The sequence below is a fragment of the Poeciliopsis prolifica genome, unplaced genomic scaffold (genome assembly GCF_027474105.1).
Source record: "Poeciliopsis prolifica strain line A6 unplaced genomic scaffold, Auburn_PproV2 SCAFFOLD013, whole genome shotgun sequence".
NCBI lineage: Eukaryota > Metazoa > Chordata > Actinopteri > Cyprinodontiformes > Poeciliidae > Poeciliopsis > Poeciliopsis prolifica.
In genome coordinates this window covers 3,285,001-3,301,658 of record NW_026562388.1, presented here as the reverse complement: position 1 = coordinate 3,301,658, position 16,658 = coordinate 3,285,001, and the positions used below count along the sequence as shown (strand labels likewise).

At 41.2% G+C, this 16,658-nt stretch overlaps 3 protein-coding genes across 7 annotated transcripts in view; 2 read left to right on the top strand and 1 right to left on the bottom strand.

Moving 5' to 3' along the window:
• The first annotated feature begins 1,266 nt into the window (after positions 1 to 1,266).
• Positions 1,267 to 5,114, top strand: LOC129365365 (interferon-induced protein 44-like). The gene is made up of 8 exons (XM_055038533.1): positions 1,267 to 1,328; positions 1,909 to 2,416; positions 2,574 to 2,625; positions 3,009 to 3,204; positions 3,348 to 3,500; positions 3,601 to 3,772; positions 4,422 to 4,522; positions 4,610 to 5,114. The coding sequence occupies exons 2-8, from the start codon at positions 1,936 to 1,938 to the stop codon at positions 4,862 to 4,864; spliced, it is 1,410 nt and encodes a 469-aa protein (XP_054894508.1). The 5' UTR covers positions 1,267 to 1,328; positions 1,909 to 1,935; the 3' UTR covers positions 4,865 to 5,114.
• Positions 5,115 to 5,739: 625 nt separating this feature from the next.
• LOC129365662 (growth arrest and DNA damage-inducible protein GADD45 beta-like) lies at positions 5,740 to 8,033 on the top strand. The gene is made up of 4 exons (XM_055039013.1): positions 5,740 to 5,877; positions 6,266 to 6,367; positions 6,531 to 6,747; positions 7,091 to 8,033. The coding sequence occupies exons 1-4, from the start codon at positions 5,840 to 5,842 to the stop codon at positions 7,193 to 7,195; spliced, it is 462 nt and encodes a 153-aa protein (XP_054894988.1). The 5' UTR covers positions 5,740 to 5,839; the 3' UTR covers positions 7,196 to 8,033.
• Positions 8,034 to 8,997: 964 nt separating this feature from the next.
• The window catches only part of gng7 (guanine nucleotide binding protein (G protein), gamma 7), a 10,371-nt gene continuing 2,710 nt past the window's right edge, over positions 8,998 to 16,658 (bottom strand). For all 5 annotated transcript variants that reach the window (XM_055038485.1, XM_055038484.1, XM_055038488.1 and 2 more), the window contains exons 2-4: positions 15,577 to 15,726; positions 14,954 to 15,069; positions 8,998 to 13,872 (exon numbers count right to left, since the gene is read on the bottom strand). In XM_055038485.1, coding sequence (XP_054894460.1) covers positions 13,747 to 13,872; positions 14,954 to 15,040 — 213 coding nt within the window. In that variant the 5' untranslated portion in view covers positions 15,041 to 15,069; positions 15,577 to 15,726 and the 3' untranslated portion in view covers positions 8,998 to 13,746. The remainder of the gene's footprint in view (positions 13,873 to 14,953; positions 15,070 to 15,576; positions 15,727 to 16,658) is intronic.

The following is a 16,658-nucleotide window of genomic DNA, read 5'->3' as shown; positions in this document are numbered from 1 at the left end:
GTTGCAAATGCTTCTCTGCTTTTTCCTACGTTTTCATTTGCTTTTGTCATGTTGATCAAAACGTGTTACACAGGTCTCTGTCGAATCGTCTCGACGGCCACGACATCTCAGCATAACTCCATTGTATAAGTCTAAAACATGCAAAGATGGTTGAACACGTTGTCATAATGTTTCAAAGATATTTCTATACACTTTTTTTCTAAATCTGTCTTGAACTTGTAAATTGCTCTTAGGTGAATCCTGAGTTCTGAAACATGAGATCAACCAGTTTTCTGACAAAAATCAAACCGTCTCATGAAACAGCAAGTGTATTGTGTTTACAGCCAGAGCACAAAACGATGTTACGTTTCTGACGATGCAAGGACGAGCATTCAGACGGGGTCAAAAGCCAGAGAGAAGAAGAAGAAATGGAGTTAGACTGTGATAGAGGCGTTGGGAAGCAAACGGAGGAGAAGGCAGAAGAAGAAGCAGAAAAACCATCAGTCCATCATCATCAGTTTATGGTTTATGCTGATGGAGTTCCTCTCACTCTAATCCTCATTCCTTAATCCCATTGAGGTTTTGTTTTTCTCACCACACAAATGGAAATTATAGTGTAACGTAATACCAGCACCACACTGCATGCACAGTTTTCCTTAAGGAGACTATCTTATGTTTCTGTTTTTTATTTATTTTTTGGAGATCCAGTCTGTCCAAGCTGTTTTTCCCCTCATGCTCTGTATGATCAGACAAATTACAGCAAAAGAGTAATTATAAATCTAGTTCAGATCCTCTCATTGATCTCCCACCACTACAATTTACAGTTCTTGTCGTCAAAATTGTAACCTTAGTTTACAACAAAACAACAGATTAACACTGTTGTATTGACATCTTGACTAAGCAATTTGATTCTTGTTTGTGCAGTGAAAGAAGTTGTCATTCTGATTCACTGCCATGTTCAGTGACACATTAACTTTTGAGAGATTAACTCAGGAGTTTAATAAGGAAGCTGGATTTTGCAGGTAATCCATGTTGTTTTGCAGTTTGCATGAGTTGCTTTGAGAAATACATTTATTGCTTTGTAAATGTCAAAAGTGATTTGACAAATGCACCAAAGCAACTGATAAAAACTATAAATACTGACATCTTAAGTTTTGCTTGGAAAGGTGAAGTGAAATTCCCCGTGTGTCACAATCGACGTTGGCGTTGGTGTATTTTACAGCCTCAGTCTGAGGCGTTGTCTCATGTAAAAAGTGAAAGTAGAAAAATGAAAGGAGTGAGTTTGTTTCTATCTTGATAGAGAAACGCACAGCAGCTCACTGAGGTTTACCGGTAAATCTTTTCTGCAAGTAGGTTTTCTAAATTTTCCTTTATGAAAAATTTTATTTAGACATAGTTTTTGTGTGTAATGTGAACCACTGTGTTGATCAAGAAATAGCTTGAGATATTTCCAGCCATGTGCGTGGAGCCAATTCATCCGGTGTTCATCTAAGTTTTATATTCTTTTAAATCATATAGATTTTTTTTTTTAATCATCATGCGTATTTGTAAAAGAGGAAATGTTTTGTCCATGTTCAAGAGCACAATGCAGTGGGAAAATTTATATTTTCTCTTTTGTAGGACTTCATTATTTTTGATGTAATACTGAAAGTAAAACCAGTTCACTGCTTGATTCAAAAGAGCTTCTGTTCTTTCAGAACTGAAGTTGATTTTAATTAATTGAATTTGTATTTAACAATGTAAACAACATAGAAGCTCATAAACAGGTTTTATGAGTGCAGACAGACTGTCGGATGGACAGATAGAGAAACTACAAAAGCATTCTGTAAAGAAATTTATCTGTCAACTTCTTTGGATGCAAACTTGTAAATGTCATTGAGATTTGGTTGACAGCAGCTCACTCTTCTTCCACTCTGCCTTCATCTTCAGGTGACTTCGTCAATCCTGTCCTCCATCATGTCTGCAGTCACATCCAGTCTGTCCAAACATCAGGAAACCGGTCTGCTGTCTCTCTTCAGCCACGCCCGACTCCACCTCCTTTACAAGGCCAGCATCCACGGCTTCACTGCAGCTGCCTTCCACGGCCGCTGTGACCAGCAGGGACCCACTGTCACTGTGGCCTACAACGCTGCAGGGTTTGTCTTTGGGGCTTACACGTCCAAGGACTACGCCCAAAGCGGACAAGCTGTCAGTGATGGGGAGGCTTTCCTTTACAGCATCGGTGCTGAGAGAAACAAACCACTCAGAGTCGGGTGCATCAGTGGGATGCATGCCTTCACAGATGGAGGCTCCGGTCCAAACTTTGGTGCCTTGGTTTTCTTGCATGAGGACAAGCCTGCAGTGCAATCCAATCCAGGCAACTGCTTCAACTTCCAGGAAGCAGAGATGCATGGGAATGACTTGGCACTGACAGAGTTTGAGGTGTATCGGGTTGAAGGTTCGTGAAAGAACTTTCTTTCATGAAAATACAAAGGATCTCCAATGATTGAATCAATTTATATTCATTTGCATTTGTTATTTACACGTGTGTATGTAATCTAGTCTAAAAAATAAACAGCGGTATAAATATGCTTATTGTTTTGTTACAACAACAGGTCTGGGAGATCTCCTGGAAAAGCCTTGGAGAAACATCCAGTGGACGTCTGAGTACGTAATCAAAGGCAACATGTCTTCATGCAAAAATTCAGAACAGAAAATCTGTAAAATATGCAAAAGTTAAATTTTCAAATCCACGGTAAATTGTGCTGAGAAGTTTCCTCACCATAATTCTTACAGCAGCATTTTTAGGTAGAGCGTTTTTAAACACTTCTGGAATAGGAAAGACTAATTTGTAAATGTTGGTGCTTCTTTTTATTTATGAAATTGTTAGAAGACAAACCCTGATGTGGTAAATATAATAATTAACGACAACATTGACAGATAAATCTCAGTTCTGAGAAAAGTGCAGGATGTTTTTTTTAAATTTATAATGATCACGATCTTGATCATTGACGCTCTCCTTTTTGTTTTTTATGTTGTTTCTTTTGCAGAAGAAAGCAACAACTGATGATAACCATCCAGAACTATGTGCCTGAAATCAAAGCGGTCAATCAGGCCCGTGTGTTGCTGGTGGGCCCGGTTGGGGCCGGCAAGTCCAGCTTTTTTAACTCCATCAACTCCGCATTTCGGGGCAACATGACATGCCAAGCCATCACAGGCACAGCAGGGACGAGTGTGACCACTCAGGTACCAGCAGAACATTCACTGTTAGATTATCAGATTCAAAAGAAGAAATGGGAAACACGGATCAGTTGCACTTCTTGTAGCTGAAGATTTGACTTATTTTTAACTGACCACCAATTCATATATACTTTTTATATCTCCTGCAGTATCGCGCCTACACCATAAAGGCAGGAAAACGTGGTGGGACTCTTCCTCTGGTCCTCTGTGATACAATGGGGCTGGAGGAAAACGCTGACTCTGGCTTGAACATCGACGACGTAGTCAGCATCGTCAAGGGGCACATGAAGGACCGCTACCAGGTTCTTTCAACACACGTATACTTTAGCGTCACATTATGTAAGCCATGTGGATGTGGGGTAATGAATTATTCAAAGCGAATCATTTCTTTGCTCTCTTCAGTTTAGTAGCTGTTCGTCGATCCTAGAAGATTCTCCAGGCTATCAGAAACACGTGACTCTGAACGACACGATTCACTGCGTGGCGTACGTCATCGACACCTGCAAGGTGTCGCTGCTCAGCCAGAAAATGCTGGACAAGCTCACTGCCATTCGGAAGAAGGCCAACCAACTTGGTTAGTGGGAAAATGTTGTACTGAAGGACGTTTCAAAGTATTCATCTGATTTAAAAAAATATTTCCATACCTCCACTTTGTCGTGTTAGAATCCCAAGTATTTTATCAGGATTTTATGACCAACACAAATTATTGCACATCCGTGACGTGCAAAATGCTAATTGACTCAGGCTAACTTGGACTGAATGGAAAGTCACTTTCAATCAAATCTTGCCACTGATTCTCAGTTGGATTTAGATCAGGACTTTGACTGGGCCATTTTAAAACATTGCCATGCTGGATCTAACACATCCTACTTTAACTCTGGGCACATGTCTAGGGTCAGCCATTGTCTCAAGTCTTTAGTTTTCTTCCAGGATTGTGAGTTTCAGATTGTTATTTGCGACAAAATTCAAAATTTTTTAGTCCTGACCCCAATTATTTTGTGTTGCTCTTCTTCATTCTATCTTGAGAAAACGGGGAAACGTTCAAGGAGGATTAATTGTTTTGTAAGGCGCCATGTTATGCATTAGGTGATACTAATGAGATGCGTTTGCTTACACAAATTTCCTCCAGCATTTCCAGGATGAAGCTCTGATTTCTTGTAATCAATCCACACAAGCATAAAAAGTACACCTCACAATGTTTTTTAAATCTTGTTTCCTGCCAGGAATCCCTCAGATTTTGTTGATGACCAAAGTGGATGAAGCCTGTCCACTAGTGGCAAAGGACTTGAAAAATGTCTATCGCAGTGTTTACATCCAGAAGAAGGTCACACTTTAAGCCTATATTTACCTAATTACGGGAAAACATCTTGTGATATGAAGGAGATCTAGAAATGTCAACCTGTCGTTTCAGGCCCGCCAGTTGAGTGATTCCCTGGGCATTCCTCTGTCCTACGTGCTGCCAGTGAAAAACTACAGCGAGGAGCTGGAACTGGATCAGAACACCGACATCCTGCTGTTCATGGTCTTGGAGCAAATCCTCAACTACGCGGACAGCTACTTTGAAAACCAGATTACAGATGATCAGGATGGAAGCAGTGGACCAGAGCTCTACAGATCCATCGATCCTCGCCGAGTCGTGTCACGAGAGGAACCTAAGATTGTTTGAGATACACAGCTTCATGTGTTACTGTATTGTGGAAAAGTTTGGATTGCTTCTGCTCTTACCCATCGGGAGGGTTCTGATTAACAGCTTTGCTTGGGGTTAGAGGGGATTGCTGACAAGTAAATGCAAAGTGATGGGCTAACTTTGAAAGCCCTTATCAACTGAATCCTATGCAATTGATTTGGTTCTTTATTTCTAGACTTGGACTGGATTAGAGCTGTTTGTCCAACAAAGTACCTTGATGTGTCACTTTATGTGGATTACTGCCATATAAATAAACTGTAAAGAAAATGAGCTGAACCAGTGTCAATTTCTTTATGCACAATTCCAAAGTCCAATGAAACACATTCCACTGGAGAAGCTTTGCTCTGGGTCCTATCACAAAATACAAAACAACCCACGCACACTCAACCACTACCTCCTCAGATTTTGCAAAAATGCACATTTTTGCAGTAAATTTCATTTAATTTTATTTCGTGAAAAATGCATGGATGTTCACCATGGTCACTGTGATTACAAACGAGCAGAGAGTTATTCACTTTGGTCAGCCGGTGAGGTGACAGTCATAATTTGACAAGGAATGTTTCCATAACATCTTATGGAAAATGTGAGGGGGCTTTATGTGCTGCACAACTGCTCTCGATGGTTCATTTGGTCACTGACGTCTTTGAGAATGACACGGCGGTCATTTTTCTTCTTCTTCTTCAAAGTTTTTCACCAGTCAGTTTAACAACAAAAATAAAACCCAGGCGTCGTCGTGGGAACAGGAGGACGTCGCTTTTCCCTTTCAGCCAATGGCGCAGGCTCTAAAGTTTCGGCGCCGCCCTCCTCTGATCCCCGTCTGTAAGACGAGTTGCGCAAACCTCGCCAACCACCGCAGACGCTGCGTTGCAAGCGGTACTGCTGAGATCTCACTCCCTCAGACTACCGAGCGATCAACGCTTTCACCAGGCCGGGATTGTTTTCTGACTTGCAGACATGATTCCCGAGGAACGTTTCGCCTCCGTGGAGAACAGGTCAGGTTTTAATTTGCAATGTTTGGACGCGATCGGCTCGTTCAGTTTTGCAGGGACGTCCTGTTCTGGACAGGAATGTCTCGCGTCCTTTGACTCTGCAGCCATTACTTGAAACTTTCTGTAGAAATGAAACCAAATGCATCTCAGTATTGCAATGGACGATGTTATTATTCCACAACAAGGACTGACTGGGGTTATTTTATGCATGCATGCTGCACAAATACTTCACAGTAAAGTACAAATGCTATTTTTTTATGCATTAGGTACTTGCTGCATTAAAGTGCCTGGCTAAATATTTACCGCTTTCATTTTTACGGGACAAGTTTTGAAGTTGTTTTTTTGTCTCTTTCTGTGTTCAAATGAGTAACTGTTCGGTCCCAATCCTCAGGATGCAGTCTGCAAGCTTGGCACTGGAGGAGTTGCTTGTCACTGCCCAGAAACAGCACTGCCTCACTGTTGGCATCTATGAGTCAGCAAAGCTCCTCAATACGTGAGTAGAAACCGTTAATTATGGCTTACGTCGGGGCATTATTGTGTTTCTCGGCTGTATTTCCAGACAGCGGCATTGCCCAAGTCTGACAGCTGCAAACGTGCGGCTTACAAAGTGTTTGTTGTTTTTCCTCCCTCTCTAACGCTTCCCTTGGTTTCCCCAGAGATCCGGACAGCGTGGTCCTGTGCGTTCTGGCGGCCGACGACGAGGAGGATGTGGCGCTGCAGATCCACTTCACGCTGCTGCAGTCCTTCTGCTGCGACAACGGCATCAACATCCTGCGCGTCTCCGGGGTTCAGAGGTTGTGGCAGCTCCTGGGCGGAGCGGACGCCAACCGAAACCAGGACGAGAACGGAGACCTCCACTGCATGCTGGTCACGGTGGGTTTGTTACGACAAGCTGGTTACGGGTGTCAAGGTGCATTCTCCATGTCAAAATCCAGAAAAGGGCAGCATTACCCCTCCCCCACTTGTTACTCTGCACTGAAAAGAAAGTTCCTACACATTTGCTTTGCTTAGAGCCCTGTGATAATTTTAGTCTCCAGGTAGACTCCAGCTAAACCTTGAGAATCTCATGCAGGTCCATTCCTTAAACAGAAACTTCTTCTGCACTGAAAGGCCGATGCTTTTCGCTCCACTGGAAATATTTCTTGCCATCTTCAAATCGAATTCTCCTGAATACATGACAGTCTTAGTCATTCATTTTCTTTTATTTTCCTTGCAGAATCTTCAGGTAGACCACTGCAGGCTACTGGAAGTTGGGACTTACTGCCAAGAGAGTCGACTCCTAGACCAGTGGGTTCCTGAGCTGGTTCTGCAGGAACGCTGAAGGGTCTGAATAGAGACCCTGGAGTTTCTGGGCTGAAATGCAAAAGAAACAAAGGAACTCAATGGTCAAGCCGCAATAGTCTTGAGTGGACTCAATCCTAGAAACCAGACTGAAGGCAGGACGAGCCGAAAAACATTCTTTAAGTTGCTGTAAAACAGTTGGACATTTCTGCAAGACGTGAAGAAAGAAAACTGGACTGACTGATAGTTTCTTCTCTGTCAGGAACATAATCTTATGCACCTATTCTGGGCTTCAGTTTGGGCTCTCACAATGTTCAAGGACCATTTTTAAAAATTAATCACTGAGGGTTGCAGCAGACTGCATCTTGTCCACACCCAGGTCATACCTGGAAGATTTGTATGTTTACTATCTGGACTGAAATGTTGTAATAGTGAAACTACTGTACAGCCAACATTCCTAAGTGTTCAGAGTTGGGAGAGTCTCTGCGTAGACAGGGTGTGCGTGAAAACATGGTATGCACGCACAATGTCTTTCTTTAGAAACGCCTGGGTGTGCTGTGAGCGTTTTTGCAGAGAGCAGCTGAACCTGTGGAGGAGTGATCACTATGGAAACTGAAACTGCTCTGTAAGAAGGATCTGGCTGGCTTTGCAGAATGAAAAAACTGCAAAAAAACAAACAAAGAAAAGGTCTCAGGACCTGATGATGTTTATTTTTTGGTCTCAGGGAGATACAGAATGATCTGATCAAGACTGTAATGTAATGTGCCTTCACAAACGTTGCCTATTTTATAACAATATGAAAAGTTTAATTTATTGTTTGTGTTATTTGTTCCTGGTCTATTCTCTTGTGCAATAAGTCAATAAATTATTGAATTAATTGAGAAGATTTCCTTTCATCCATCCATCTAGCAGCCATCGGGCGACAGGCAGGCCACACCCACGACAGGTCATTCAAAAGAAATGTTGAGCGTGCTTCTCGGTGCCTGCCAGGTTACACAACTGTTTACGGTGACACCGAAGTCATGGAAAAATGCTTGCACTGCCAGGTCAAAGTCTTTGTCGAGCATTACTTTTGTAGTGAACATAAGTCGACAGGAATAACTCCAGGGTGGAGCCTGAAACCACGCTGAAAGAAACAGGCGAAGCCAGCTGATGCAGACTGACTGTCCCTGCAGGAAGTCTTGAGAAGATAAAAGCCTCCTTGTCAAACCTTCATCATTTCTCTGATTGTTCTTGTTTTGCTACATACTTTTAACTCATTGCAATTCAAGGCTGCACGCACAATGGAGATACGTGAACCGTATCTCCATTGTGTGCCCTCTGCTTTACTCCCCGTTTCTTCCTGCGCTCTCACATGTCCGTCCACCAGTCGGACAGAAGGGGAACACCCAGGCACATGGACCACACGTTTGTTTACACTCTGCTGCTCAGAGGCGTAACGGGTGGCGGCGGCAGACTTCTGACAGGCTGTGATTCGACCCACAGTCCAAATCTCTTGGCCCACAAGAAAAGAATGGTTTGAAATTTTGAGTAAAGCTGTGACTGTGAATCTGGAGCTTTTAAGAGATTAAAGGAGGACTAAGAACATGATGCACAGGTCTAGCTGGGCACATTGTGATTCCATCTCTGCTCTGCACACCATGTACTTATTAAACTAGTGAACATGTGTGTGCATGTGCTTTATAAATCTATGCAGTCTGCAGGAAAAAAAACAAACAAAAAAACCCCCACAATGCTTTGCTGACAGAATAAATCAAGAAAACAAAACATGATGGGCTGGATTCATAAGTAACAGGTGAAATGGGAACTTTCAGCAGCTGTCAACACAATGGAGTCCAGTGGTTGTGTTATATCATATTTTTATTAATGTTATCTACTTCTCAATATTTTTTTAACAGCAATATCCACAAAATATTAACAGTGCGCAAGAAAACGTGAGTTATGGCACATCAGAGAACAGTTACAAAAAATATATATATTTTTTTTCCAGAATCAATCAAGGCAAAAAGGATACATATACTGTATGCATACACAGGAGATCAGAACACAAAGATGGGACTCAGACCCAACTGAGTGATGCTTGATATGACAGCCCACCAGCAAAAGAGCCTCAGACTCACTGGGGCCAAAAATGAATTTTTGTTGAGCTCACTCTGTGAATTGGCACCATGAGCCACGTGCTCCACTTTAGGACTGTTCTTTCTGTTGATCTGATAACTCCACAACCAGCATTAACACAATATACGCCACTATAAGGCAAACTAACAACTAATCAATCAGACAAACTGTCGGCAAAATCAGCATTTCAGGCCGGCCGTCTTTGATTGTAGCCCAGGAAGAGATGGAATGGTTGAAGATAAAAATATAAAAAAGAATGTAAAAATAAATAGATAAAATTTGTCAGACATTTTTAGGGCAACAGTGTGTATAGTGGTATGATATGCATGCTCATGTTATTCTGTAATAAAACCCCCTGCAAGTTTTATCCTCCTTCCCGATATCCATTTGTTAAAATAAAAAAATCTAGAGATGTTATTTATTTATCTTACCACATCTCGAACCGACTTTCTGGTATTAAGCTGTAGCTGTTTATTTAAAAAAAATATTGCAATTTGTTTAATCCAGCAATACAGTGTAATCATCCTTTTAACCATTAACACTGCAATATTTCAATGATTTTAATTAATAATTGGACATTTTTATAATCAGTTATTTTCTGTCCAAATATGAGTATACTATATTTATTTTACTACAGCTATGTCCCATCTGCTTGTCATATTAAAAAGGATTCAAAAAGCCTTTTAAACCAAAAACAAATCAAAAAACTTGCAATAGGAAAAGCAGCCCACAAGCTTTCGAAAGCTTTTACACTTTCTTGATCAGAAACGTTGAAGCAAAATAAAACATTTTCTTTAAATAATGAGCAACAGAAATACTGAATGGTGGCTCTTGTTACAGCAGTTTCCACTCCTTAAGCTAATAAACAAACTGTCGACAGCAGCCTTAAACTGAAGATATTTGATAGAAATTTTCTGAAAATCTAGGGTTTATTCTTTTGACTTCATTCACTGGTAAATAATGTTTCAAATATGTTGTAGACAAGCTCATTTGTCCGGTGGAATATGCTTAGGTATGTGAATTTCACAACAATTTTAACTTGCGATAGTTTTTTTCCATCCTAATTTTATTAGGATGGAGAGAGAGAGAAGTAAGCACACCTTAATAAATAGGTGGATGTCAAACGCGCTAATTCTGTTTGATTTGTCTGGGAGTTAATCTGGGAAACCAGGGGGGATTTGACAACAATTGCTATGCAGGGCAGCTTGGGTTGCCAGTTATAAAAAGACAAAATTGGGTTGTGTCTCTCTCCATTTCTGCTTATTGACTGCTCCCTGCAATGCTATTTTCAGATCACCAGATGGCAACCTAACAGATTCAACAACTCTTATGCACTCTTGACTTGGTTAAGCATGTCAGGTGCGAAGTGTAAAGCAAAATTTCGGCCTTTTCAAGCAGATGGTTTCGATTGGCCGTGTAGTTGTGAATGACTGCAGCAGAAAAGGAACAAAGGACGGCTTGAATCAGTTCAAAGTAGCAAACTTTGGATCAATTTTTAAAAATTGGATTCTCTCTATTTTCAGAGAATAAGATTATGATATGTCAAATTGTACATGTTTTACAAAACTATTCTCAGTGTATTTTGCTTCTGACTGAATAGCAACCCTATTGGAACCTATAATAAATTAGGTTACTGAAGAGTCAAAAGTCTTTCTATATGGAAACCTTGAGAATGTAACAAAATATTACATATATTAGCTAAAGCTGCATGACTTTCCCTGACCTAGAACTGCAGGACCACAGGGTTGTAACACTGCCATGTTTTTATGAACATGGTTTTAATAACAAAAGGCATCTTGCTCTAATATTCTTTCAAATTTTCCTGCAAATGCAAACAAGTACAAGTCTTTTCCCAACTCCATCTCCACTAAATTAAATACCACCAAGACCACATTCTTCCCCCACCCACACACACATGCACACTACCCCCAACCTGAAGTCTTATCCTTTTGAAAGTGCCTGCTCTCTTTGTTCTGAATGAAATCCAAAGGCAGAAGAAGCAAGGCCTTTTACAAGAAGATGTAAAATTAGGCTAACTGGTGATTTTAGCGTTCAGTGTGAGCAAATACGCAAACACAATCCAACGCAATCTGACTCCCTTCAGCGTAGTCTGTTTTTAAATGCTGATCTGTGCGACACTGATGTAAATACAAGAAGACACGCATGAGGAAGCATGGACCAGGAGAGCCTCTCATAACCTCCAGAAGTCAGCGGCACAACTGGGTCACATGGGAATCGCAACAGAGGAGCAACAATTAAGACAATCGTGCTCTGTAACTGTGTCCAACTCTCGACTAAAATCACAATGCTGCGCAGACCGAACCCCTCTAATTTTGAACAGCTTTGCTCAAATTTGCATCAAGTCCAGTTTCAGTCCGTTTAGTGTCACTTCTCTGAAATTATAGATGTATGACATTTGTGTTGCTTGTTGCCCCAAAAAATGTACCACTTAAGACAAACCAAAAATGGCAGCGTTGATATTAGAAGAAGGCTCAGGAGGCTGGTTTTTTTGGCCACTGCAATGAGGTCTGATGTTGATTAATCCCCCTAACAGACTCCATCTTTAACCATGCAACATTTTTGTTTGTTTTTATTTGTTAAAATCCTGACTGCTGCGTTTTTAGCTGTGGCTTAAAACCAACCTCCGCTAACGCAAGCCTTTGAAAACTGAAAGAAAACTGAGAAGACGGACATGATCTTTGACAGACAAAAGGGAAGCAGTGTTAAAAATCCCAACATCCACAGACGGGGGTAGTTCTGTGTTTAGATTCTGTATCTTACAAACACTGTACAGGGTAGTAATACTCAACTGATCGGCTTTCATGGACTCCATAGAAAGAAGGTAACATAAAAAATAAGAAGCTAAGACAGCTACTCTTCAACTTATCACTTCTGCACGTCTAAAAGAAAGTTTTTACACTTAGCTTGTTTCTCTTAATGCCATTTTCTTCCCTCTTCGTTTTCAGGTTTTACAATCAAGTTTGGTTTTGTTAGATTGGAGGAGTGCGGTGGAGGAGCAGAGGACACAGAAAGGGGGAATCCAAGAGCCGATCTCTGGATTCTGGTGAACTCAAGTTAAATGAATTCATATGACTGTTCAGACCGGATTTGAAGTCACTGGAGGCATCAGATTGTTCAATAACGTACATCTCTATCTTTCTAAAATACTTCCTATATGTGTCTTTATGTGTAACAGCAAATGTGAGCTGAAAACACAGAAAAAGTTCAAGTTTGAACTTTCTTCGTTGTTGCAGTTGGATTCTCCAAAGTGGTCAGTCTGTGGCCTCGCTCCCACTTAAAGTAAAGCACACGAAGGTTTAATGTACAGTAGAGACTCTAAGATCTTATGAGGTGAGATCCAAGATCCGAACCAGGTCGGCCATTGGTAACGCCTCCTTTCCGTTAAGGTAAAACAAGAACAAAAAAGTACAGTATTGTCTTAAATGTTAAGCAATGCTTCAACAAAATACCTAAACGCACATTGAGTTCTTAAGTATTTCTTAAGAGAAAAAACCCCAAACCAAAACAAAACAAATAAAATCAGTAAACGTCCACGGTTAATAGCTTGAGTTCTTTGTTGAGCTGTCCGCTGAGTTCCTCTGATTGGTCCAGATCGGAGGTCGGCTAAGTCATCGACTCTCAACCAACGGCAGCAGCTATCTCGAGCCGCAGCGGAACCAGCGACAGCGGATCAGCATCTGGAGACGGGATTTTTTTTTGTGTGTTTTTTTTTTGTACAGGTTGGCACAGCTGGAGGCTTGGCCAAAAAAGGCTGGAGGCAGACGCAGAGAGGCCGCAGGTGGAGAAGAGGTCTGTTGATACGGATACAAGAGGGAACATGCTATGGTCTGACCAAAGCAAAGACTCTAGTTAAAGACAAAGCTCTCATATTGTCTTATTCTGTTTTTCATCTTAAGGTTCCCGCAGAAGATTAAGCATTTATTGAGCTTTTCGCTGCGACACTGGGTCGTGTTTGGCACGGTCGGACTGGCGCCCACCACTTATTTGTGTTGCCCACATGCTTCTTCCCACTGCCTCCCTGTGCAGCAGCTGCCCATCATTTAGCCGACACCTCGTTTCATGACCAGCGACGGAAAAGAAATGGGCTTCCTGCCAGTTGTTCAATGTCAGAAATCCTGTTTCGAGTCAAGTGGTTGTTAATTCACCAGCATATGGGAATAATACCAAAGCACTTTGGACCATACTCTATGCTTAACTCATCTCAGAAGCTGTGAGAACAAGATACCTGCCCCCTAGTGGTGGTTCTGGATTGTGGCACTGTTTCAGAGTGGCTAAATTTGGAGCGACTGTGTGTGAGGAAGGGTGTGGACCTATTTTGATAGCAAAAGTCAACTTTTATGTGTGAGCCTATATGAATAGGAGAATCTGTTGTGTGCATGTGTGGGTGTGGGTGTGTGTGTACGTGCGTGTGTGTGTGTGTGAGGGCAAAAAAATAAAAATGCACGTATGAAGCTATAGGATGATACAAGGTTTCTTGTCCTTGAAAGGGTTTTCAGAGGTGGGTACGCCAACCAGCAGGGGGTCGCTTCGAGCGTGCTGCTCACAGTAACTCATCAGGTCCGCCGCCGCTTTGGACACCTGGGGAGGCAGACGGGAAGAGGGGTTCAGAAGAAAAAAGAAAACAGAGAGAGAGGAAAGAAAAACGACGAGACTGAGGGAAAGAAGAAATACAAATGATGATCCAAATTAAAGCTACAAGACTCGTTTTATCACCTAGAACATGCCATGACAGTTTGTTTCTATCTTTTTTGTTATTTTGTTGAAATCGTTTATTTATCAAGATGATATATACCTTTCTAAAAAGAGGTTCCCTATGCCCCTGATGACTCCACAAAATTGCACGTCTGACTACAATTATCTTTAGAAATTGAAAGAACTGCTAGAAAAAATACAATCAAGCTTCAACAAGTAAGACAAGCAATCACAAAAACCAAAACGAAATGAAAAAACCCCCATAAAAATCAGACCACAAAAAGCAAAACCAATAATTGGGAAAAGACGGTTCACAGAGTCAGAAAGTAAATTTTGAATTCAAAGCAGTGAAAAGACGGTGGGGCTGGAGTGACGTGCGACAGCAGTATTTGAAAAGATTCAGGTGTGATAGTAGGATCTCCAGTACTCTAACTGTGGAGTAATGTAATGTAATATAATGGAGTAATACTAATTAAATCATTACTTTTTAGAATATCGTTCGTACTCATTAATCTCCCAACTTTTAAAAAGGTAATAACGAGGGTCAAGAATTATGTAGACTGCTTGGTTAGGGTATCAGATGAATCATTTGAACCAAAAACAAACTTTGTCATTATGACAGTTTTGTCATTATTTAGTTTGTTGAGGGTATTACCATCCATGTTCTTTCCATGGTTGGCTGAGGTTGAATGGATTTTGTAAATGGATTTTCATCTAGGTGCCATTGACATGAAAATGAAAAGAAAGCAGGAGATTTTATTTTTTCCCCTTTTATTCGCACATTTTACTCAAGTTTAGTATAACATGGAACTCTATGCTTCATCAACAAAAAAAGTATAGATAGATAAAAGACACAATTAAGCTTTAGCACTAAAGCTCAATTGCCATAGTGGCACATTAAAAAAAAAATAGGAACACAAGAGAGGAAATATATGATCCACACAAAGCAGATGACCAATATTATCACCTTAATGCGTTCAATTCCTGCCTCGATCCTCAGCTGCTCCACCAGTTTCCTGGCCTGGGCGATATTATTAGTAGTGGACATATTCATCCATCAGAAGACACCAACACAGGAGAAAACTGCAGGAAGAAGAAGAAGAAAGAGAGACGGAAACGTTCGAAAGGAAGCCGAACGTTTCCTTTTCGTTTCCATTTGTCTCGAAGCAAATGGCTCTTAAAGGAGTTCTGTGAATCTCTAATTTTCCAGGACCCCTGCTTTCATACGCTTGGCAGATTTTTATCGATTCATCAGGATTGTGTGCCTTTCTGTTGCAAATGTTGAACAGCATTAGTTGTGGAGCCACAGCACCACATAGAGGTACTAAAGTGGTAGCGCAGCACAAACGTTGCATGTTCTGTGTTGGATAACCAACACAGAACATGCAAAGTAAACATGGAGGGATCCCGGGGGCTCAAAGGGAAACAGGCCCACGTTTATGTTCGTAATGTTTGACTGCTTTTTCTGCCTCTCGGAGCGCACAAGAAAAAAAAAAAAAAAGAAGAAAATCAACTCCAAGTTGTTTTGCTGACTCCGTGCTCCCAAGAACATGGATCATGATACATTAGCCTCTACAAACGGAGCCTTACCTGACCGGCGGTGTGCAAACAGGACTCTCTCTGAACACTGATGTGAGAAGACGGAGGGGACGAGCTGAGGGAAAGCAGGCGCGGCAGGACAACAGCAGGCGTGTAATGAGAACGGAGCTGGGAGGCAGCTGAGTTTACATCGGCTTCTCTCTGTGCAAAAGAAAAAGCAAGTTGCACAAAAGTTTGATGCTTTTTTTTTTTTTACAGTCCAACAACTCTAATCACTAGTTATCAATAATTATTTCATATACAGCATGTAAGCGTACTCCCTCTGAACGTTTTCCACATTTTGCCATGTTACAACCACAAATTTCAATTTATTCATCTTTCTTGGAACCTGATGTTACGCAAGAGCGCAAAGCATTGAGTAATCATATCAATGGGAAAGGACACTGATGCACATTTATCTTAAAATTCTTTTTATTACAAATCTCTTACTCCGCTACCCTCAAATAAAAATGCAACATGTTGCTTTCAGGAACCAGTCAAGTGGTAAAATAGTCCTAACCTCTCAATAGGGTGTCATTTAATATTGATATAAAAAGTTGAGGGTAAGTTTAGGTCATGATACTCCATTGAAATCAAATGGTGCCTCTGGAGGAGCTGCAGAGATCCACAGTGGAGGACAGGATAAGCAATCTTTACATGCAAGCAATCTTTAGGCCATTGCTGAAAGTTGCTTTGCAGTTTGCAATAAGATGCAAACATGTGAAAGGAGTGCTTTGGCAAGATGAGATAGGAGTTGCTGTTTTTTCCCCACATGCAAAATGCTGTAGTGTGCTGAGCTGAACAGTACTTTTGCTTTAATGTCAAATGTGACTTGCTGGAATCACATTTCACTCTAAGTTGCGGCAAATCACAATAAGGTGTGGAGCAAATGCTGCAATCCTCTGCAAAACAGTTTATAGTTACAGACAAGCAAGAAATTCACTGCTGAGCAAACTGTGAATGAAAAGACGAGTGGAGCTAAGTACAGGTACATAGAGGAGGGAGTGAATGGAGCACAGGTCACCATCCAACAGGACAGTGACTGCAACCATCCAGCAAAACCACAATAAACATCATCATCCTGCAATGGTTCA

Bases quoted from the DNA above. Each gene is read 5' to 3' on its own strand.
- LOC129365365 (XM_055038533.1), top strand. From the start codon at position 1,936: ATGTCTGCAGTCACATCCAGTCTGTCCAAACATCAGGAAACCGGTCTG. The intron at 2,417-2,573 runs GTTCGTGAAAGA...TTACAACAACAG, and splicing joins TGAGGTGTATCGGGTTGAAG to GTCTGGGAGATCTCCTGGAA. The intron at 2,626-3,008 runs GTACGTAATCAA...TTTCTTTTGCAG, and splicing joins AACATCCAGTGGACGTCTGA to AAGAAAGCAACAACTGATGA.
- LOC129365662 (XM_055039013.1), top strand. From the start codon at position 5,840: ATGATTCCCGAGGAACGTTTCGCCTCCGTGGAGAACAG. The intron at 6,368-6,530 runs GTGAGTAGAAAC...TGGTTTCCCCAG, and splicing joins TCAGCAAAGCTCCTCAATAC to AGATCCGGACAGCGTGGTCC. The intron at 6,748-7,090 runs GTGGGTTTGTTA...TTTTCCTTGCAG, and splicing joins TCCACTGCATGCTGGTCACG to AATCTTCAGGTAGACCACTG.